The 21,942-nt window shown below is 35.1% G+C and overlaps 3 protein-coding genes across 7 annotated transcripts; 1 reads left to right on the forward strand and 2 right to left on the reverse strand.

Annotated features, from left to right (window-relative positions):
- Nucleotides 1-1,965: 1,965 nt before the first annotated feature.
- Nucleotides 1,966-8,070, reverse strand: LOC126910651 (meiotic recombination protein DMC1/LIM15 homolog). Its single transcript, XM_050693365.1, has 5 exons — nt 7,573-8,070; nt 5,575-5,742; nt 3,841-3,943; nt 3,315-3,482; nt 1,966-2,242 (listed from the first exon to the last, which is right to left on the reverse strand). Exons 1-5 carry the CDS (start codon nt 7,893-7,895, stop codon nt 1,985-1,987), a joined length of 1,020 nt encoding a protein of 339 aa, XP_050549322.1. The 5' UTR covers nt 7,896-8,070; the 3' UTR covers nt 1,966-1,984.
- Nucleotides 8,071-8,231: 161 nt separating this feature from the next.
- Nucleotides 8,232-18,752, forward strand: LOC118272870 (zinc finger CCCH domain-containing protein 18). 5 transcript variants are annotated; one of them, XM_050693360.1, is made up of 16 exons: nt 8,233-8,384; nt 9,497-10,249; nt 10,365-10,522; nt 11,107-11,220; nt 11,757-11,901; nt 12,297-12,447; nt 12,977-13,130; nt 13,422-13,621; nt 13,932-14,097; nt 14,450-14,658; nt 15,198-15,278; nt 16,583-16,745; nt 16,911-16,998; nt 17,377-17,494; nt 17,775-17,854; nt 18,098-18,752. In XM_050693360.1, exons 2-16 carry the CDS (start codon nt 9,499-9,501, stop codon nt 18,238-18,240), a joined length of 2,721 nt encoding a protein of 906 aa, XP_050549317.1. In that variant the 5' UTR covers nt 8,233-8,384; nt 9,497-9,498; the 3' UTR covers nt 18,241-18,752. The 5 variants fall into 5 exon arrangements, with proteins under 5 accessions (XP_050549320.1, XP_050549321.1, XP_050549317.1 ...); XM_050693362.1 differs by having other exon boundaries at nt 15,213-15,278; XM_050693361.1 differs by having other exon boundaries at nt 8,273-8,643.
- LOC118272486 (ribonucleases P/MRP protein subunit POP1) lies at nt 18,743-21,660 on the reverse strand. Its single transcript, XM_035589024.2, has 4 exons — nt 20,095-21,660; nt 19,612-19,973; nt 19,155-19,442; nt 18,743-19,067 (listed from the first exon to the last, which is right to left on the reverse strand). Exons 1-4 carry the CDS (start codon nt 21,479-21,481, stop codon nt 18,765-18,767), a joined length of 2,340 nt encoding a protein of 779 aa, XP_035444917.2. The 5' UTR covers nt 21,482-21,660; the 3' UTR covers nt 18,743-18,764.
- Nucleotides 21,661-21,942: the final 282 nt, after the last annotated feature.

A 21,942-nucleotide genomic window follows, 5' to 3' on the forward strand; every position in this document is an offset into this window, starting at 1 on the left:
GACAGAATATGTCACGCTAGCGATAGCGATACGATCTGTCAAAATGAATACTTAGATTCTCGTCACACTCACTAATTGAAAATGCAACATTGAGAAATAATTATTATTTCTCTGGAAGACAATAAAGCTACTATTTTACAATAAATTACTTGATTACGCTTATTGGCGAAAATCCAACTACGAGAATAAATGAAGGCAACTGACGTAATAAGTTTATAAATAGGTAATTCAGAATTTTGGTTCAATACAATAATACTATATTTGTGTGAGTATAAAAGTTAAATCCTATAGAAAAATTGCGGTCCTTACCACAATTTAAGAAAAAGGCCTTATAAAATTTTATTCTATGTGTGAAATCGTGATGAAAATCTATTTTACCGTTTTATATTTCATCCATAGTCAATACATGCATATAAAAAATCCATTTGCATTTATTAGGGAAGGTGTATTCTCTGAATGACTTTATAAGTAATACCTAATAAGATCACTTGATCTTATTCTCGTAAACACTACCTAGGTACGTTGTATGTACCTAATGTTATTTTCTACAAAAGCTAAAGCGTGTTTGTACTGAGACATTATCGAGCAGTTTACAATAATTAACTTAATCGGATTTATTCCTACACTGATTTTATTTATTTTGTAACTGAGAAGGTACCTTAATACCTACCTACCTACCACTCCCTACCTCATAGTTAGAAATCAAATAAGTTTCTCCTGTGTTTTGTTAAATAAGTACCTTGTCTTAAAGTTATTACCAAAATAAATATAGTAATAAAAGAGGATAATAAAAACATCAAATTGTAGCCTACCTATTAAATTATTTAAGACCTTGACACGAGGGAGAAACTACTTACCTGTAATTAAACTATAAGTACCTACCGACATAGGTGAGACCGTAAACAAACATTGATTAACTTGAATATTTATTCGTTGATTCATAGAAAACACAACGTTTACGTCGCAACATGTGGCGGAAGTATTTAACTAATTTATCGTAGTCAGTGTAAGAGATACCCGATATCTATTGAGTAATGTGCTCAAGTACATACATATATTTTAGTTGAGACCGTACGCACTTCATATAATATGATAAACAACGTGTAGCGTAAATCATGAAAGTATGTTAGCTGCTGTTTATCTAATCGCAGCAAGAGACTTAATTGGTTCGTTTGAATCACGCCACTGTGTGACGAAAACAAAACGATTTCGTTACCGTCTGGACTTTGGGTCCGCTTGACTGCATAAGGTTGGAGAGTGAAGACGAGCCCGGGTTACAGAAGTTATCTCAATCTTCCGATTTTATAGGTCGATGACATTTCTTCAGTTTCTACCTACATATTATTTATTAATAGACAAAATTGTCACGTCTTGGAAATATTTTACTTAGAATTTGGCCTTAGTTTATAGGTAAGAATCTGCTGTAATGTCTAGCTGTAAAAAGGCCAATGTAGGTAGTTTATTAATATCGAATGCAATTCCATTTTATCTCTATCAATCATGCCATAGTTATTTTTATAGCGGAAATTTAAAAAATAATGCAGTATTGGAAACTACAAACACATATATTTATAATGCAGCACGTTTTATAAGATAATAAAATAGGTATTATAATTTACAGCGTGTGTCTAATAATCATTTATCATACGATTAGGCGTCATAAAAGATCGATCAAGTATGACATATCGCTTACAATGTGCGTAATTATAATTTTATCCCTTTTCTGCATGTTAGGTAACACGTGTGGTTCTATTATTGCAGTTAGAAGAACATTATGAGTCACTGAACTCTTCTATAAAATTATTAGTGATTAAAAATAAATCTAGTCATTATTTTAAGATCAAATTGTCAAAAATAAGCTATCAAGGTTAAAAATAACTGTGAGACGTATGCATTAGGCAGGTTCGCTTGTATTGATAACTCAGGCTTTGCTATATCGTGCTGATTAAATAAAACATCAGAAGGTAGACTTAACAATATTTATTTAATCTTTAGCATCGGCCACACCTCCATTAGTAATCGCAAATGTTGCTTCACTTTCAGGCAAGTCTGGAGAATCGTATATTTTTGCGATTCTATTCTCCCCACGGCCCTTCCTCAAAGATATTCTGGTGGTAGAAGCGTGAGCAAGAATGTTCCCTCCAATTGGTTTCTTAGGGTCCACTTGAAAGGACAATGTGGCCCCAGGATCAGCTGTCATCTGATTTGTTATAAATACCGCGACATTATATTCTTCTGATATCTATAATTAAAATATTTAAATGTATTCAAATATCTGAACGTTTAAAATAGATAGTGTGATGGGATGATGTAAAGTTTAATATAATTAGCTAAGCCTAGCAGATACCTACGGTTTTGGTAAACCGGTTAATTCTTTGTCCTAAAGCTTTAAAATTGACCAACTGTTTTACAAAATGCAAAGTTATATTCTAAACATTTATGTGCACACCTCTAACTGCCCAACCGCTCCTAGCCCTTTGGGAACTGAAATACTACTATGTGTTTGACCTGCTTAATTGGACTTAATTACTAATTAGGTATCAAGTGGACGTTGCGTGATTAAGCCTCTAAATGAAATGAAAGGCAATATAAATAACAAAATTAATCAGTTATTGTTAAAATAAACTCTCAATGCCTTATCTTCGGTTAAGTAAGTTTATATTTAAGAACGGTTTCGTTCAAAACCGGATGCATATTTATCTATTTAGACCAAGCGAGTCAATCACGCGTGTGTAGCGCCATCACGCTGGCCGCTGCCACTGTGATCTTGAACTCTAATTCCAACTTGACTGTTTTAGACGCCGTCGGCATCACACAAGAATATAAAACGTAGTATTTTGAAATAACTGCGACGCAGAATATTGCGTAGTTTAAGTACTAACGTTAAAGTTAAATATAGACGCATTCTTGTACGAAGCTGTTGTATTAATATCTGGATGTCATTAGTGTATAGGACCATTCGTAAGTCGCGTGACCAAAAAATGCTATCAATTGAGTCCACAGTTGAGTCAGTATCAATATTGTTTTCACATAAATAGCATCAGCTGATTTTTCTGTAGGTATGCAATAGGTAGAGGTAGGTAGATGCTTGTTACTCGTAATCCTCAGGCTCAATTTTATCATTACGTTCAATAGATCGGATGATACCGTAAGGTACGGCAATTTGGGGCCCTCATTCGAGTAGGTAGCTGGTAAACTTATAAATAAGTTTTATATTTATCTACACATCGGCATTTATGATTACTCATGTAGTCATGACATTTTAGACGCACGCTCAAGTCACGATGAGAATTAGAAAAAAAGTTTAAACAAACCTTTTGTAGGCGTGAGAGAACTTGTGCTAATTTTTGTTGTCTGTCAGCCAACTCTCCACGTCCAGAGAAGTCGACTCTAAATAAGGCCATAATAGAGTCTATTATCAGAAGCTTGAACACTCCAGCTTCCTCGTGAAACTTGGCTGCCACGTAGTCTAAGAGTTCCGCCTTGAGAAAGTAAATAGGTATGTCAAAATATTAGTTTTGCTGCCAATGTCTTTTTTGAAGGTTGATGTTCAAACAATTACTTCTAGTATTTACACCAAGGTTAGTATTGAAGTAGACCGTTCCAGCAGCTTGATTTATGAAATGCATAAACTGCTTCGTTGTTCCTGTGGTATTGAAACTTACACTCAGCTAAAATGCAATAGCCTCATGAAAGGTACTATATAAAGTTGTTGTGTAAGTAATTGTTTCTATTTGAGGAACAATTTTCCTGGATCTTAGTGTAATCAAAAGTTCTTTAAATGTCCTCAGTAAGCATTAAGTACACAGAATTACGAACTCGAAGAACATGGTAACTAACCTGATGTTCTGAAGTGTATGCCCTCGCATACAGAACGTTATCTAGGACTGCGCTTTGGTCTAAATTGAATCTGTCTGCAATTGGCCGAAGTCGGTCAGGCCGGCTGGTGCATTGTTAAGGAATTAGATAGCTATTGAGGTTTTATTATGCAGTTGATAAAGTGAAAACGAGTATGTTATTCTTTATAGTAGGTACAATAGTAATTAAATAATAATAATGTAGGGGATGTCAGACCATACAAAGTTGAATGTTGTTTTTGTCAAATGAGTACACTACCGATTGTTTTAATTGTTTTATTTCTACTAAGTTTAATACGAATTTAGGTAGAAAAGCTAAACAAGTTTAGTGTTGTGCTATTGTAGAAAAATAGATGTGGCTTCCGTGGCTATTGCGGAAGGAAGGAAACCAGGAAGAAGCTCGTGACGCAATTATGGGGAGGAGACGTACGTAACGTACTAGCCACAGAAATAATAAAATGGTACTAACCTACCTACTGAAAATAAAACCATTATATCTTCCAGCCTATCGAGTCAATCAGAATCATGAATACCTAATAGGACCCCGAATTACAAGATAAAAAGGCTGTACTCGAATGTGCAGATATTAATAAAAACAAAACAGTACTACGTTTCTTTATTAGAACCGGTATAAACAAAGGAAAATAAAACCAAAAAGCACACAAAGAATTTCCTCAACATTAAGATATAAATAAATTAATACTACAAATTAATAATGACGTAATTGGTAGCTCCCTACATCAACATTTATGAGGAAATAATAATGAATGAAGATGTCATTTCATAAATATTTAAATGGTTATATTAGTATTCCAATCATATTAATGCATTCCACATGATATCCACGTGTTTGGTGTTTCTTTATTCTTTGTGTGTAGTAAACTAGTTATTTAGTGAACTGGAAGTCACCATTAATGTATCTGCATGTAATAATAGGTATAATCTATCGTGTATCTATTTCCGTAATAGTTTTATAGTCAAGCCAAGTAAGCCATAGTGTACCAAGGTAATTAGTATCTAGTACTCTTAGGAATATTATTTATTATTGTTGTGTATATGAAAAGAAGCCAAATGAATGAGCAGCTCACTTTGTTGAAATTGGGCTTAGATACAATTTAAGCTTCAACGCCTTTGTTGTACCTAGGTACCGATACAATATAAATCTATTTACATTTTTTTTGTCTTTACAAAGTAGTCGACCATCGCCTCATCTAAAGAGACCTTGTACCTACCAGGTAGGTAAGACCGGTTGTCACAAACAGACAGGCACACGACCAACTAATGTACGGGTCATTTGAGATGGCCTATGCGCAATCAATAACTTGGCGAGTTGGCGCCCAAAATCTTTGGTATTGATTTTATAATGTAAATGTAGGAATTCATATTACGAAAATTAACAATAACGATCATTCCTGAGGCATGGGTGTACTGTAAATAATCAGAAATGGATTTAAGCAAGATAATTAAAAAAATAACAAGCAAGGTGTTTAGTTTAATTTAGGAAAACTTCGTTTAATGTTGTGCTGACGAAAGGCACAGTCGCAAGTAACCGATAGGTACCTACTACGTAGGTAGGTAACTGTTTGTAAAGTATTTAAAACAGATTTAAAGATTACCTACTTATTTAAACCTACTAGATAGGGCAATAGGATCTACGACTCCACGACTATGTAGAAATGTCTTAGCCGCAATTCTTTTTATTACGTAAAAAGGATACAAAGTATGTTCAGTGTCCAGGAACATGACTTTACCGCCGTGGTAGCCCGTTGCATTGGGGATTTGCGTAGTGACGCAAAGAGTATGGGATAGCTGAGTCTTCCCCGTCCGAAACTCACCAAATACTTCAGTAATCGCCATCGACTCCACACCGCCAGCCAGTAATTTGCTAAAATATTTAAAAAATATCTACTTATACAACATCACGCCTTTTATCCCCGAAGAGGTAGGCAGAGGTACAATGTACACCCATTTTGAACTAGTTATATGAATATAACTACAGCTAGCTTTGGCTGCTAAGTGTAGCTGGTCTATTATTTTCTAAAACTATTGTGACCATTTAACTTTTAGCTCATAATTTAAATAGATGTAGTTGTAAATATTGACAAAGTACATTAATGATGAAAATTAAGTATGTTGCTATGAATCTACTTACCTACAATATAAAAATATGAATAATACTACAATCGTATGATCGTAATAAATTGACAAGTCAACAATAAAGTAAATTGAATTCGTATCTACAAATCGATAGCACTCTATTTGAGAGTAAGCCATCGAGCATCACGTAGCGATGTTTTGAATGTAATATATTATGTTTTATTTTATTGCATTTAAGATCATTTTTATATGACATTCGTAGGTAGATCGCCTAGCTACCTACCCACCTTAATAAGTACGGAAATTGATAAAAAATATTTGAATCATTAAAAAAAATGGACTCCATTGGACTTTAAACGCGTGAGTAAAAGAAAAATACGAGTAATTCGTCTGGACACAGCAGGTAAATATTAGAAAGAAGTACCTAATTACGTACCTAAAGTGCTAATGTGTTTTTACATCAATAATTAGTAAGCGATTCTTAGTATTATCCAATCTCTTAATCGATTGTTTCATAATCGTAATTAATCGTAAGTCCCGTGAGTCATGATACGTATTTTGTTATCATAATTAGATACCTATATTCTAAAAAACTAGTTACTCCCTGATAATATTTTATGTATCATCGGAGTACCAAATACTATGAATTTACGTCAATCCTATCCATTTATCGGATACAGGGCCACTCCTTTCGATTACCTACGAAAATTACGTTACTAAAAAAATATGGTGAATGCCTTCAATTTATATCATAGCAGTCTGTTGTAGGACGGATGTTGTGATTATTTTGGATAGTTGGACGTAGTTAAGCAGAAAGGACTCAACCCACAATATGTCATTTTTGAGTTATGAAGGTTTTAAGTTTAGGTGGGTTTTGCTCTAATGGTGTTGTATTTGGAGTAATTTAAAATATAATCATGTGAGGGTAAAATATACACAAATATTATTAGTCAAGTTGTAATATCATAGACCAACTTATTTTTGAGTTATTGGGAAAAATGTGGGTTTGAGTCGTTTCTGCTAAATTGATGTTTACATTAGGAAGTATTTCTTTTAATTTCTCAAAAAAGACCCAATGAACAAAAAATTATGAACAAACAGATATTTATATAAAAAAGATTTATTATTTAGGAAATTACGTATCCTTGGTATGCGTCGTTTTAGTTGAATAAAAAATATACCATTTTCCATGAAAGTAATTTAACTGAAATGACACACATAGTTTGAGTCCTTTTAGTGGAATTAAAAAATGTACTGGTTTCTTTAAATGGTATTTTAACAGAAACGATTCAAGTGTCTTGAGACAACTCTATTATAATAAATATAGACCTGCTTTTTGCAAGTCGGATTTATTAAAAATGACCCAAACAGTTTGGGTTATTACAGTGGTTTGTAAAATAATACCCGTCCTTATGTGGGTTGGTCCGTGTCATTAAAAAACCATACTTAGGTCAGTAGTATCACGGATCTTTTTTGCTGAGTGATAGAACCAACACTAAGGACCTCTTCGGTATATATAACTCATTTTCGACCAAAGTGTGGGTTGAGTCCTTTCTGCTTAACTACGTCCAGTTTATCTCGTAGTTAGTTATCGATATAAGTTTGTAATGACACTTACTCTAATTCTGAACTTCCTGTACTGATTTTAAAAACTTGTTTCCGACGATCACTAACTTCTAATGCCGTCATAAAACCAAGTGTAGCAATTTTCTGGCATGCTTCTTTTATTTTCTCAACTTTAGTATCCGAAAATCCTTTAATGTTGCATAACTTTTTCTTTGTCGACATCTGTATCCCTTTTATTGTACAAATACCAGCTGCTTTGAGTTTTTTGATGTCGGCTACATTAATTCCATGCTTTTGTAGTATATCTACATCTTGAAAAAAGCTCTCTTCTTCGTCATTATCTGATAAATGATCATCGAGGGCTTGTTCAATCATGGTGGAAATAAATTAATTATAGTAATTGGTATCAGTATTTCCTTAAAGATTTTTGAGTGTAGCTCAGTAGCAAAGTAAAATTGCCGCGGATTTGAATTGTTTTTGGTATGCAAGTTTTTTTTAAAGTATTGTTTGGTACCTATGATTTTTGTCCAACTTAGGTAGCACCTATATAATGTTGCTTTTAAATTGTTGTTAAATATTTTAAACTGTTTGTTTATTTGTATATGACTTAATAATGATAAAGATAAAATTTTATTTATTAAGATTTGTTTTGAAATTAGACCATAGAGAATTTAGTAATATTATCGTAGTTCATCACTATTTCGTAGCGTCACTTTGATTTTTGATTGATTTGTATTTTTTGTCTATGGTTTTGATGACTTCGCTTCGTTGAGAGAGAATCGTTAGCGGCGCAAATAAAGGATAATTTTTATTATAAATTACAATTACTTCAAGAAATTAACCGTCTAATCCATCTCAGTAAAGGTAAGGGCGTAAGTTAACCCTACGGAAGTACTGGAAAGTGATTATTTATTATGTTCATATATTTCCTTATTATCACAGCCATGTTGAAGTAGTGTTGATTTTAATAAGTTTTCGTCAGTATAACGTTCAAAAAAGTATATTATATATGTGACAGACCTAAGTTTTTTATGTGTTGTGGTTATAAAAGTTGAAAAATCTTTGCAATATGAAAAGTGTTTCAAAGTGCAACCAATTCTGGCTTCGAGGCGTCTTCGTGAAGGTAAGGCTGGATGTGTCTTCCAATATACATCACAACGTAGCATTTACCAGTTATTTCAATTTGTCAGAGTAAAGTTTTACAAAATTCTTTAAATATTTAAGATTTTTGAGTAATCTTTATTACACATAGAACAGAACAAGAGTAAAATTGTCTCTTTTCATTTGAAAGTAACATTTATGTGCAAATACTTGGTAGGTAGGTGTTAAATGATGGGTCATTGTAACTTTAGGAAGAGCAATACTTTACCCAATCTTAGTAAATTCAATTATAATTGTTGATTTTCAAATAATGATTTCATAACCTATTAAAATTGCACAGAAAGGTGAGTTGTACAAAAGGCATGCATGTTAATTAATGGGAATTTGACAAAATTATTACTTTATTAAGTCATTAAGTTAATTTTCTTAATGACCTATTAAGTATTTTAATTGGATATTTTAAGTAGAAGTCAGTTTACTAGACAAAAAATAAATCAAATTTTACAATTTAATGTGTACATTATTAAATTCATTGCAATAGTCATTAATGAATTACCTTCATTAGAGTTACTTATATTAGACACTTGATATTTTATTTCACTAGTAATACTTTTACAGTTAGTGGAAGTGTATAGCTCCGTGTGATTTAAAAATATCTTAATCAGATACCAAAAAGTGTTTCGTTGGATATTTGCTTCTATTGAAGTACATTGATAACAGTTTGAACTAACATTTGATAAGGTAATGCATATTTTGACTGGTTGAAGCTACTTAAATAAACAAAATAACATTAAGTAAGTAATAAGAATGCTTGTTTGGGTTGGGACTAGTGCGTCAAAAGATTTTACCTTCATACTTTAATTCCATTCTTACAGAGATGGATTCGGAAGATTCACGAGATCAGACTTCTTCAAGTAGTAGCAGTACTAGCTCGAGAAGTCGAAGGAGTTCATCATCAGATAGAAGCGAACATTCCAAAAAGGGGGCAAAGTCCCCTCCGCAATCTCCAAGGTCCCCTAGGTCTCGTGGTCCACGTTCACCCTCTCCAGAGAGTCGATCTCAGTCTCCATCACCACAATCTCCCATTCAGGGAAAAAGACCACAATCACCAGGTAATTTGAGTGGAGCGCATTCAGATATAAATTCTCCGGAAAACTCAATACCTGCATCACCAGGTGGTCCTAAATCTCCAAGTGATGCGGGATCAAATGTAGGATCACCAGGACATGGTGATCAGTACTCTTCAGCTCCACCCTCAGCTGGAGAGGGACCAAAGACACCGCAGAGTCCGAGCAGTCCGGCTAGATCTACTCATGGTTCACCAAACAATAGATCTAGACCAGCTACTCCAGACTCTCCGAGGGAATCCAACAGGAGATCACCTTCATCAAGTCCTTCTCCGGATAGAAAGTCATATAGATCATCACCACAAACATCACCTACTGCTAAGCGTAATGATTGGAGTCCAAAGGAAAGGAATGAGAAGTGGAGAAGACATACAAAAGCAGAACAAAAGATGGTGCCCGTCCCTCGTGAACGCAGTAGATCAGATTCTAGTCGGTCAAGTAGGAGTTCTTCATATAATAAAAGGAGCAATAAAGATCCTGCTACAGAAGAAATTTCAGAAGGTAATAAATTAAAATGTAACAAATTTTTTAATGTAGTATTTGGTGTGAAAAATATTTTTTCGGTGTATTAGGTATTTAGAATATTGATTTATTCCATATGGTATTTTTTTCTTAGGGGAAATGGAATCAGACCAGGAGGACAGAAAATCTAGAAGTAAATCCAGAACTAGTGACAAACCTGATGGAAAAGACCTAAATATAAGTCATGAGGATTTGTCGGATGTCTCTGACTTGGAATCCATGGAACCAGAGGAGACAGAGAAAGGATCAAAGGTAAATAACTAATTTTTAATCAGCATTTAGGTATAAAAGACTTATTAATTATCAATAAATTGAAGATTTAATTTCAAAATTGTCGGATCCTCCAAAAAATATTTGCTCATTGGTGTCAACTCGTCCCCTAAACATAGTCCACACTCGGCCTCCGGGGGACGCGTGTACCCCTGTACGCACGCGGGCATCTCACTGCTAACACCTTTTAGCAAATGTACTTTGAGGGCCGAGTGGAAACTAAAATTTCGCTGATATTCAAAATTCACACTCGGACCTCAGGGGACGAGATGACACCCTAATTATTGGCCGAGTGGAAACATAAATTATCGGGGGCCGAGGGCCCGAGAGAGGACTAAACGTAATTTTGTGTATTTCTGTAATAGTTAATAAAATTAATAGATGGCATGTCATTGCAGGTCTTCTTACACTCTAAATTATTTACAAAACCTTTTTATGTTATATTTTATTTTTTGTCCAAAATATATTCTTAACTTCAACTAGATTTTTTTTGTTTTTATGTTATTATAATACAATGTAAGTATGTATGTTTCTTAAGTTTTTTTTTTGGTTTATTTATTTTCTAGCCCAAGTCTCCCCCAGCATCACCAGAGCATATAGCTGAAAATGTGAACGGCGCAAGCAATCAGTCGTCACCACGTTCAGATAGTGGAAAGGCTGAAACTCCTAAATTAGAAAAAGTAACTAAATCCTTCTTTTGTTTGACGACTCATTCAGTGTACAATCTAAAATGAATTGGCTGAATGTCAGTATTTTACAGTGGTTGCCATTGAATTTTTAACCAAAGGATGTTTAACACATTCTTGGTGCAACCATTCATTTGATTTATTAATCTTTGCGCTATTGGCTACTTGTAACAACTCTTGTATTCTTTTACGGTTTATTTGAAGGGCAGCTTGTAACACTTTCCTGGAGCAAGAATAATTCGTTTGATGTAATTAAGGAGTGGCTTTTTATGGATCTTTAAAAAAATCTTATAAATACCCAGTTTACCTCCATTTTTATTGTTTCTTTTTGTTAATTTATTTTTAATTGCATGCTTTATGACTTTTGTTTATAAATCTGTATTTCGTTAATAGACTTCATCACATCATATATTGGGAGTCATCAGAGGAGGAAATTCATAGTAAATTGGTTCTTCTGTTCTTGGGAAAGCTTTGTATTTAAAACCTTAAATGACAAAATGGTTGTAAACATTTTTAAATTGTATTTATAGGTACCACAAGAAAAGACGAGTAATACAGAAGATGGAGAGGAACAATTAGATTTTGAGGCAGAAGAAGGAGAATGCATAGAGCCAAAACCTGTAGTAGAACAGCAGGCTACTAATGGTGATGCGGAAGAAAAAGAAGTAGAAAAAGGTAAAATCAATTAATTTCAGTAATGTCCATATAATTTTTGTCTCCCTATTTATTTAAACCTCAAACTTTTGGACTTGTTGAGCCATTCATTACATCAATCTTCCAATGTTAATTAGAACAGTACTATGTTTGTTATATATCTTCTATTGATGACCACAAACCTCATAGTCTTTTACATACCGTAAAACGAAGTGAATAGATTCAGGAATGGGGTGAATAGATGTTAGAACACTTTCCCAACTTTTATTATTCCCCTCGAATTCTATTCACCCGTTTTATCGTCACTACGCAAATTAACAGCATTTCTTTTTATTCCCATTGATTATATCCCATTTAATGAACATGCTGTTTCCTCTAGTAGATATTAATTATTTTATCCTTTTCTTGTAAAACAGAGGAAGTAAAACCAGCGGTACGGTCTCGCGGTTCATCACTGGAAGAAGGCGAGGTGTCTGATGAAGCAGAGAGGCGCCCGGAGGAGAGTGAGCCGCGGCCGGTGTGTCGATTTTTCTCCAGAGGAGCATGTACTTGGGGTGTCAGCTGCAGGTATGTTGTACAACCAGGTTTTGTAACATTAAGTTTAGCTTCTTGATGGTAGATCTCTACCTACTCCTTAGCTAATTGTGGAAAGACCAACAACCTAATAACTTATGCAATATCTGGATGTCTTACAATTTTATAAATTACTAGCAGACCCGGCGAACTCCGTTTCGCCACCAATGATGCAATGATGTTTTCCTTCTTTTTTCTTGAAATTTTCTTTGCTATAAACGTCACTGAGCTCGAGACCTTTCTAACGAATGCAAAACTGTAGAATTTAGTTTGTGCGTTCTGGAGTTATAGCGTCAGGAAAATCCGACTTATTTTAATATTATAGATAATGATAAATGATAGTGCTAGATAAAATACCAGTTTGCTTTAGTAAAGCAATATATTATATTAATCGTCTTATATAAGGTATTCAATCTATGTAAACATGAGTAGAATAGACATAGACTAGTAGAATACAATATTCTAATTTACTAAAAGCATCTATCGATTTTCAACAATAATAACATTTTACTATTGATTGTAGGTTTCTTCACCCGGGTGTGACGGACAAGGGTAACTACAACATGTTTGACGTGGTACGTGGCGTGCCCCCGGGTGGGACATACCCAGCCGCGCCGGCCAGAGACGTGGCTCCTCCGGAGTCGGCGTGGGAGAGAGGACTGCGCACTGCTAAAGAGGTTCGTTATTTACTTAACTTTATCTGCAAAAGTGATATTGATGTTTCCTCAACTAAAATCTTGATTTGAATATCTTGGCTTGAAACTTTTGTCATAAATTATAAATATTTAGATATTTTATTATCTTTCATTACTGCGTTGTACAATTTAATAGATATACATAAGTATCGAGATTTTTAAATATGCTGTTTATTTTTATAACAAAATTCGACAGAATATCGATAAGTACTTTGTACAACAATAATGCAAAATTAAAATAATGGTATTTAATAAATCAACCTCTTTAAACAGATGCTTAGGATAGCAAACAAACGTAAAGAACAAGACATGGACTTTGAAGAGAAGAAACTGCACTTGTCTGTGGGTGGCGTTGTACATGACCCGGACGCTGAACTCGCGTACGCTGCGGCCGCAGTGGGTGCTTCGCCACCACGACATCATGAAGGTGCTGCGCCCCCACATTATAGGGATCCAGAGGCATTTAGAGCAGGGTATGTTACAACTAATCATCTCTATGTATAAAAATCGATTGCTGTTCGTTAGTCTCGCCAAAACTCGAGAACGGCTGGACCTAATTGGCAAATTTTTATTTCAAATTATTTGTGGAAGTCCAGGGAAGGTTTAAAAGGTAAGAAAGAAATGTTTGAGGCGGTACAAAGTTTTCCAGGCCAGTTAGTCTCATATAATTATTAATTGTTTTTTAAAGTTATATTACAACTGGATTATTAACCTGAGATCATGTTATTCAAGGTAACATCAATTTTATTGCCTATAGTAAGTAATATAAACTTTATTTTCTAGGCCATACGGTCCTATGTACCGTGGTCGATTCCCGAGGCCACAAATGGACGAACGGGAACGTTTTTACGAACGTGAACATATGTATGAGCGGGAAAGAGCTGGATATGACAGAGTCCCACATTATGATGAACGACTTGCCATGACAGAAGAAGGAGCTTACCATAAGGTGTGTATTTGATACTTAGATTTTACTCCTTGATGAATAATGTTGAGGCTTTAGCTGTTGATATGACCGATTAATGTTAAAAAAACTTGAGCTTTCATTGCTGGGCCATAGGACTAAGCTGAACACTAGCCATTTTGTGCTATGGTGTCAATTTTTTTTGTATTTTGCTGGTAACATAATGTAAATAATACGTACTTACTTTCTATCTTTCTATACAAACGAATTTGCACCTTAATTGACAGGTCGTACGATCTTTAACATAGTTCTGAGCTTCTGTGACAGTCATATAGCTTTATTGACTAGTAACTATAGTTTAATGATCCGAAATACATCTAAAACTTTTCTATTCCAGCGTCGGGTGCGACCCTCTCGAGAAGTGATAGTCCAACGTGCAGAAGTAGAACGCCGCGAAGGGCGTGACATGCGAGACGGACGTGACGGGCGGGACGTGCGCCGCGGGGACGGACGGAACGAGGACTGGGCCGACCCTTGGATGCGTGCTGAACCAGCCGCCAGGAGACGGAAACCACCGTCCTCTGATGACTCGTATTCATCGTCCAGGTATAAATTAGGTTACTCTATTATGCTAGGTCAGATAGTTACACTGGTTGTGTTTTTAAAAATATTACACTTTTGTTCTTGTTCAAGTTTTCCAGGAACAAATTGATCTTTTAAAGGTTAAAAATTAAAATAGGTGTTGAAAGTTATGACAGAAATATTTGGTCAGATTTTATACTGTTGTTCTTACAAAGTTTTCCAGTACAAGTGAGGTGATAAAGTACTATATTCTAGTAAACCAAAAATTATGGAATCCAAAGTTAAGTAATGTTCAGAACAAAGTTCTAATTGTAAATTTCCTCCCGCTTCGTCCTTCTCCCTTGGGCGATGGGTTTCGCTTTCATAACTCGTCTAATGTCGTGGTGTTTGCGGTGTTCGATACTTCATCACTATCATTTTAATCTCTGTATTAACAACCATGCATGCTCGTTCTTGTCTCATTGTACTGTTGGCGTGTGGTGCCGTGTGCGCATGTGTCACGTGACATGTCCCCATCGACAATGTCCCCCTTCCCCCTTCGCTCCGCCCCCCTCACCCCGCAGCTCTTCAAATTCCAGCTCCCGAAGTTCGAGGTCTCCTAGTGCGCGCCGCAAGAGAAGGGCATCTTCTTCTTCAAGACAAAGGTGAGATTCAAATCTTTTTTATTATATTCAGCTAGAATGTGTAAAAGTGGATTGAACTGCAAGTCTACAAATCTATTACTGCTTATATTATTTTAAATTTAATTTGTAGCCTCTCTATAACCACTCTAACGTCCATGGATAGCACGGTATCCAAAAAAAGGAGCGTCATACGTCCATGGATACTATAGTATCCAAAGCGACTAGTTCTGTTTAACTCCCTCTAGTTTAAAATACGGTCTTGTTTGGTGAGTTTTGACTGATTATCTATACAGCTGAATAAATTGTTCGACGAAAAAATAAGACATGGCGTTGTAATATGCTTTGACAAACAAAATATAATTTTTTAAAGTTAGTTGACTCGTTTTTGAAGTGTTTTTGTGAGTTCCAACAATTATGTCGTAAATACTACAGTTTTGTTTAATTTATCTTGCAAGTGTTATACATCAAAATAAACTAGAAGATTTGTGCTTTACGATGATGTATAAATATCACAGTTTTAGCTGATAAATCTAGTCTAATTTTAACTTCAAACGATTGTTTCGAAAAAAATGGCCGGTCGTATGGTGTTGGCCACTTTTAGTTTTGTTTATACATATTTTACATACTTTGCATTACAATAGTATATAAAATATCGAAATACATTTCGTAATAAGCAAAATAATACATTTTTCAAAGAGAAATATACTAAATTCATTGAAGATTCCATAATAATGTCAATGTGTTCCTCAGGTTTTTTGATGTGTAAAATTACGAGTAGTGTTTTCTTTCGATTTAATTACAATACTTAGAGTTAACCGAATATAATCATATATACATCAAAAGAAAGGGTAATGAGTCTAGTTTGTTGTAAAAATATTTTATTGATAAAATATGCAATAGTTGTGCCGTATATTCTAAAAAGGTAGAAATAATTCTGTTTTTTTTTCTGTGTTTCATGTTTAACCCGTTTTATTGTATTTTAAAGATTAACTAAAGATTAAAAAAAATCGTTAAGATTGTAGAGTATTTTTCTATCTTTTTTTTGGTATTCAAATCTTTTTTTTATTCTAGGCATTACGGTTCAGTAGCTATATAGGTTTTTTGTTACGACGAACTTGCGAGTCGCGCGCGGTTCGGATGCCGTGCGCGGCTGGACGTTAGAGAGATAAACGGTCGCGCGGGCCGGACGTTAGAGTGGATAAGACATTCAAAATGCTTTGATATTATTGCCTTCACTTACTTGACATCATGTATACTCTTATTACTACATACTAAAAACTTTAGCTCTAAATATGTATATGTAATATTTATTTGTTACGCCACAGGTTGTCTCCATCAGTAATAGTCCGCGAGCGGCGCCTGGCGACGGCGCGCGCGACAGCGATGAACCCTCCAGCGCCGCGGCGGCGCGCGCCGTCCCCGGCCGCCGCCCGACAACTGTCCGCCAACCCGCCGCCCCCAGCGTCGCATGCACTACATAGACATAAAGTACGGACTTGTTTCTTTATTTTATACATCAAGTAACGGATACATCATTATAAAAATGCCAAAAATGTATTATTCATCATCATTACCCAGAAACATCAATACTGAACAAATTTCGCCTCCATTCTTTGCGAACATTTATTTACAACTATTTTTTTCTTCTTCCAGGATGAGATGGATCCTTATGGACGTAATAAAATGTCAAGTCGCAACAGGGATAGGAAGAAATATTCGCGGTCTTCGTCTTCAGGTTCTGGTATGTATGAAACTATGAATAAAGAACTTCACAAATCAAATAGAGACAAAATTCTCTCTACTAAACGGAAAACTGACTGCACGGTTGGCGCCGTATCTGGGCAACTGACTGTCGTGCAACGTGTAGCAGGTTCGATTCCCGAACGGAGAAATTCTTTGTGTAATCCACATATTGTTGTTTCGGGTCTGGGTGTCATGTATATGTGAAATTGTATGTTTGTAAACGCACCCACGACGCAGGAGAAAATACTAGTGTAGGGCTATGTTAAAAAAAATAAAAAAACGTATCATAGTGTTTTTTTACAAAATTGTCTATTAAGATCCAAGTAAAAATCTAAACTGCTATTGGTTATTGAAACTATCTTTGTTTTGTTTCTAGAATCATCATCGTCTTCAAGTGAATCGGAGAGCGAGTCACATTCGTCATCATCATCAGGCAGTTCCGGTGCTCGGCGTGCTCGTCACGCGCGTCTGCTCAATGCAGCTGCCAGACCCAGGTGAGAATGCTCGAATTATTTATTATACATAATTGTTTTAATATGTATTATAATATCACAACATTGGCCATATTATAAATAAAGTTGTATCTTGTTTTTATCTCAAGTTATTTAGGGTCGGAGTATGTCTTAAAATAAATTTCTTTCTTCTATTCCTCTCTATCAGACATTGTCTATTTTTTTCTTAATTAGGGTAAATCCCTTATTTATGGATATTATATATTATTATGTATTTATTGTATGTTATGTGTTGAATATTTATTTCTAATTTTCTATTCAGGTTAAATGCCAAGACGGGAGCAGGATTAGCAGCAGCAGTGACAACTGTTACCAGCAAGAAAGAAGTCCCGAGCGATAAAGGTAAGTTTGTAGTTTAAAGTTTGATAATGTAATACATAGTCTGTTATGGTCTACTCTTATTTATCGTCTAATTTTATTATAAAAATTAAAAAAAAAAAACTGGTCTCGCGTCAACAGCCATTAGCTACGTTACTTATATTCTACTCTATATACACTCTCTAATTGTTATACATTACGGAAATCTAAGTCATTTTGTGGTAACGTGTTGTGGGGATTAGGTATGACAATAAAATAACTTTTCAGAATCTGGCGGAGGCAAGAAACGTGGAGCGACATCACCAGTAAATTCGGGACCTGCAAAGAAATCAGTATCGAGACGAGAGGAGCTGTTAAAACAATTGAAGGCGGTCGAGGACGCCATTGCTAGGAAGCGGTCTAAGATCTAGGGTTGGCGGTGCAGGGGGCGTGTGTACAGCTCTTGATGTTGCCCGTCTCGGCTGTAGCCGAACATTCAGTTTTGCCTGGAGTCTGTCTGTAGTAGCATACATTGTATACTGTATCCGCGGGCCTATCCCAATAAATTCGATGTACGCGTACTAATGTAAAAACTAGTTATAGGAAAACCTTTACTCGGGACAGAGTTGACCTCGTACAAATTTAAGCATTTACATTGTAATGTAATAGTATCGTGCTAATATATTAAAGAAATCTCATAAATAAACAATCTTGAGAATATTTATACTATGTTACAACTGACTTATTCCTAAATCATTGTTGTGCTGAAAGAGAATGCGGGTGTATCAATATAATATTGTTGACAGAGTTTGAAAGTAAATTATTTTTGCTATTCATCCTAAACCGAAGGTGAAACCTAGAAAATTAAATGTAGGTTTTTATGGTGAAATAGAATATGTAATAACATAATTAGTGAAAAAAATAAATGCATAATTTTATAAAATATGATTTTTATTTATGTATTCATTGTGATTACTATATTTGCTAGTCTGTATTTTCTCGATGTTGGGTTCCTAACGAGAACTTGATTTAGGCCTGTGTTTAGGAGGTGTCTTAATGCATTGTATGCAATGTATCCTACACCACAACTTCTTGCTTCAGTGAAACTAAAAGCGCCCTGCGCGATATAGCCCATTACTTCTCTGGTGCCGACTTTGCGTACTGTTTCTATTTCGGATGGAAGCCACAATTCTCTCATAGCCTTAACATACTCTGATGGCTCTCTTCGATGCACTTTCCGTAGCTTCTTTGTGTACATCTGAAACATTAGATGCAAAAGTTAAAACTTTGCTAAAGTAACTAAAACAATATTTTGATACAAAAACATCTAAAATCACAAACTTACTGGTTTCTTCTCTTGTTGAAGTTTCTTCTTGAGTTTATAATTTTTCTTTTTGATTTTCTTTAACGACTTTACATGTTCTTTGCGTTTTAGTTTTCTGACTTTTTCATTAGGGTCCTCATGGTGTGGTTCAAATAAGGTCTTCAAATTCGATAGGTCACTGACTTCGGGCAAGCAAATAAGTGCATGCCTTTGTAAACTACCTTTGGCTGTTACTTTAACATACACTGGAACTAAACATTTGGTGCCATTTTCGATATTTGGTAAGCATTTCTTCCTGGTTATGCAGTCCTGAAACAAAAACAAATAATACACTTAAAGATCTGATCTGATTTGCGTAATAACTTACAACAGTACCCTTAGTAGGAGTTTCCTTTATGTTTAATGTAATGAAACTGGAAATGGCCAGTTCGAATAAACCAACCAGTAGGGCACAGTACTGTTATGATTTTTAGCTTACCTGTATCTCATTCAAAGCAGTTTTATTCCTTAAAACGAAGAACTCATTGATTTTATCATCACTCCAGTCACTTAGCAGTATATTCCAGGGACATCTGAAAGGACTATTTATTGCAATTTTATTGTAATTAACCCTTTTACTTGGTGGTAGCCTGAAGTATCTGTCTCTCATTTCTGATTCTATTCTATTTTCATTCTGTTTTCCTGCATTGGAGTCTGGTGGTAGATAGCATTCTCCCATTTCAAAAGCTAAGCTTTCTGTTTCCCGTAGACCGCCTGATCTTGCTCCAAACATGATGAATGTCAACCAGAATGGTAGGGCATATCCTGAAGGTATTATTATGTCCCATCCACTGCCATATCCTGAAATTACAAAGATCCATATTTGTATATTTTTGTTATATTATTATAAAGTTATTATTTGAAATACATTTGATATAAGTCTGATATAAAATTAAACTGTTTGCAGATTATAGTTACTTACCAATTTTCTTGAATTCTGGATTCTGAGAACCAGGTCTCTGTACCAACACAACAGGCACACACTGCAATGCTGGATCGTCCTCATCAACTACACCAGGAACAAGGTTGTTCTTGGTTATATGTTTCACAAACTGACCATTAGTCATCAACTCCTTTTTTATTGATTCATGTATTTTCACATCCCACAGTGGAGAGTTTGAGAGATAAGGTGGAATTTTACGTAAAGTGTCAGTATTTATATCTGTATCGGTATCTTGTTTTGCTTTTGTGCGGTATCTCGGTCTTCTCAAACGAGGGTCTATTACCACTAGTCCGACAACCATATGAGCAGGTAGTTGAGCAGGAGACTTGGCAGTACTTATTGCTTCCCAATATTCATTCTTGTCTATTAAATCTTTAGGCTTATGCAATGATGTCCACTTTGCGTTTTTTAAAAGATCATCATTCACACATTTCAGACTCTCTGCCACTATAGCATGGCTGTTCGGTCCTGTTAATCTAAATCTATTAAACCTTTGCATCACTTTTATTTCAATACTTCCTGTAACACTACCAACTTTCCTCTTTTTCTTTGCTACTTCATAATCATTATTGTCCTGTGTACAGGATGCATCATTTAAAACTGATTGTATTATAGTAGCTTGTGATGGATGTACAAAAAGCCACAAGGTTTTATTAGTACTATCACTTGGGACCCAAATAAACTCTACTTTGCCAATATAACCGAATGGGAATGAGTTTACATTATAGATGTGTGCAGTTCCTTGTCTAGTGCCATTGATATAAGCCATAGCACTAACACTCAGCCCACACAAACAGCTAGTAACCTTAGCAAACATTTCTTTGATCTGTGTTACAGTCCCTGTTATTTGAATTGGTGTGTAGTAGGAGATATCTTGCAGAAGGCAGTGAGCAGAGCTACCTCTATAACAAGCACGAAATGCCTTGTCGCACGGTGCGTACGGTAGTCGATGCCCCCACCGTTCCGTCATATGAAACCTCTTTGCGTGCCAAATGTGTGTTTCTAACCAAACATGTTGCTTCTGTCGCCGATTATACTCTTCTAATAAATTTGCCGGTCGACGTCTGTATTTCCTTGATGGGCGCTTTTGCTTAGGAGGTAAACCGCTCTTCTTTAGTTGTTCTAAATGACCTCTTCGCAATCTACGAGGTAATCTTTTGCAGTTATGGCTCATTACACGCCGCCTCATGTGAACAGGCAGCGATTGGAATATAAGTTTAGATTTACTTGGCCTAAGAATACTCTCAGTCATAGCAGCTATTTCAACACTTCTAGAAGACGCAAACTTTAAACTGTTAGCTGAAAATGGTAGGTGTTCCGTGCCACCTATCGCGGCATCGAATTCTTTCGCTTCTGTTTCTTCCATGATTTATTATTGCTACACAAAGTTCTTCGTTAATAATTACGCACAGTTTAATTCAAGATTTGAGTACTTTACTTAACTAAAATATAATTAAATGCAGCAAAAACATTGCACTCTATTATAACCTCAAAACAAACATGTACATTTACGTTACGTCAAACTCAAGTGATAAGAAGTGTCAGTCTGTCAGTGCCAAAAAACGTTGACGGCTGTCAACTGTCATGCATCGAAGATGAAGTTAGTCGCAAATCGGAATAGGAGCTTTTTTAGACCGTTTACTTTTTAATTAATGAAATGCAATGCAATTAATGTGGTAAATTAAAAATTAACGTTCACTATTAGGATCTAATTGATTTATCTTATTTCTGTTTTCAGCTCATATGCGTTAATTTTAATTTATTAACACTTATAAATGAGAAAATGTTAAGGTCGTCAACTATTGTATATCGTAATTTGTACATTTC

Source organism: Spodoptera frugiperda, chromosome 4, assembly GCF_023101765.2.
Source record: "Spodoptera frugiperda isolate SF20-4 chromosome 4, AGI-APGP_CSIRO_Sfru_2.0, whole genome shotgun sequence".
NCBI classification, from domain to species: Eukaryota; Metazoa; Arthropoda; class Insecta; order Lepidoptera; family Noctuidae; genus Spodoptera; species Spodoptera frugiperda.

Bases quoted from the DNA above. Each gene is read 5' to 3' on its own strand.
- LOC126910651 (XM_050693365.1), bottom strand. From the start codon at position 7,895: ATGATTGAACAAGCCCTCGATGATCATTTATCAGATAATGACGAAGAA. The intron at 5,743-7,572 runs GTAAGTGTCATT...TAAATATTTTAG, and splicing joins ACAGGAAGTTCAGAATTAGA to CAAATTACTGGCTGGCGGTG. The intron at 3,483-3,840 runs GTTAGTTACCAT...TACTTTCTCAAG, and splicing joins CATACACTTCAGAACATCAG to GCGGAACTCTTAGACTACGT.
- LOC118272870 (XM_050693360.1), top strand. From the start codon at position 9,499: ATGGATTCGGAAGATTCACGAGATCAGACTTCTTCAAGTAGTAGCAGT. The intron at 17,495-17,774 runs GTGAGAATGCTC...TTTTCTATTCAG, and splicing joins AATGCAGCTGCCAGACCCAG to GTTAAATGCCAAGACGGGAG. The intron at 17,855-18,097 runs GTAAGTTTGTAG...ATAACTTTTCAG, and splicing joins AGAAGTCCCGAGCGATAAAG to AATCTGGCGGAGGCAAGAAA.
- LOC118272486 (XM_035589024.2), bottom strand. From the start codon at position 21,481: ATGGAAGAAACAGAAGCGAAAGAATTCGATGCCGCGATAGGTGGCACG. The intron at 19,974-20,094 runs GTAAGTAACTAT...TTGTAATTTCAG, and splicing joins TCCAGAATTCAAGAAAATTG to GATATGGCAGTGGATGGGAC. The intron at 19,068-19,154 runs GTAAGTTTGTGA...CTAATGTTTCAG, and splicing joins TTCAACAAGAGAAGAAACCA to ATGTACACAAAGAAGCTACG.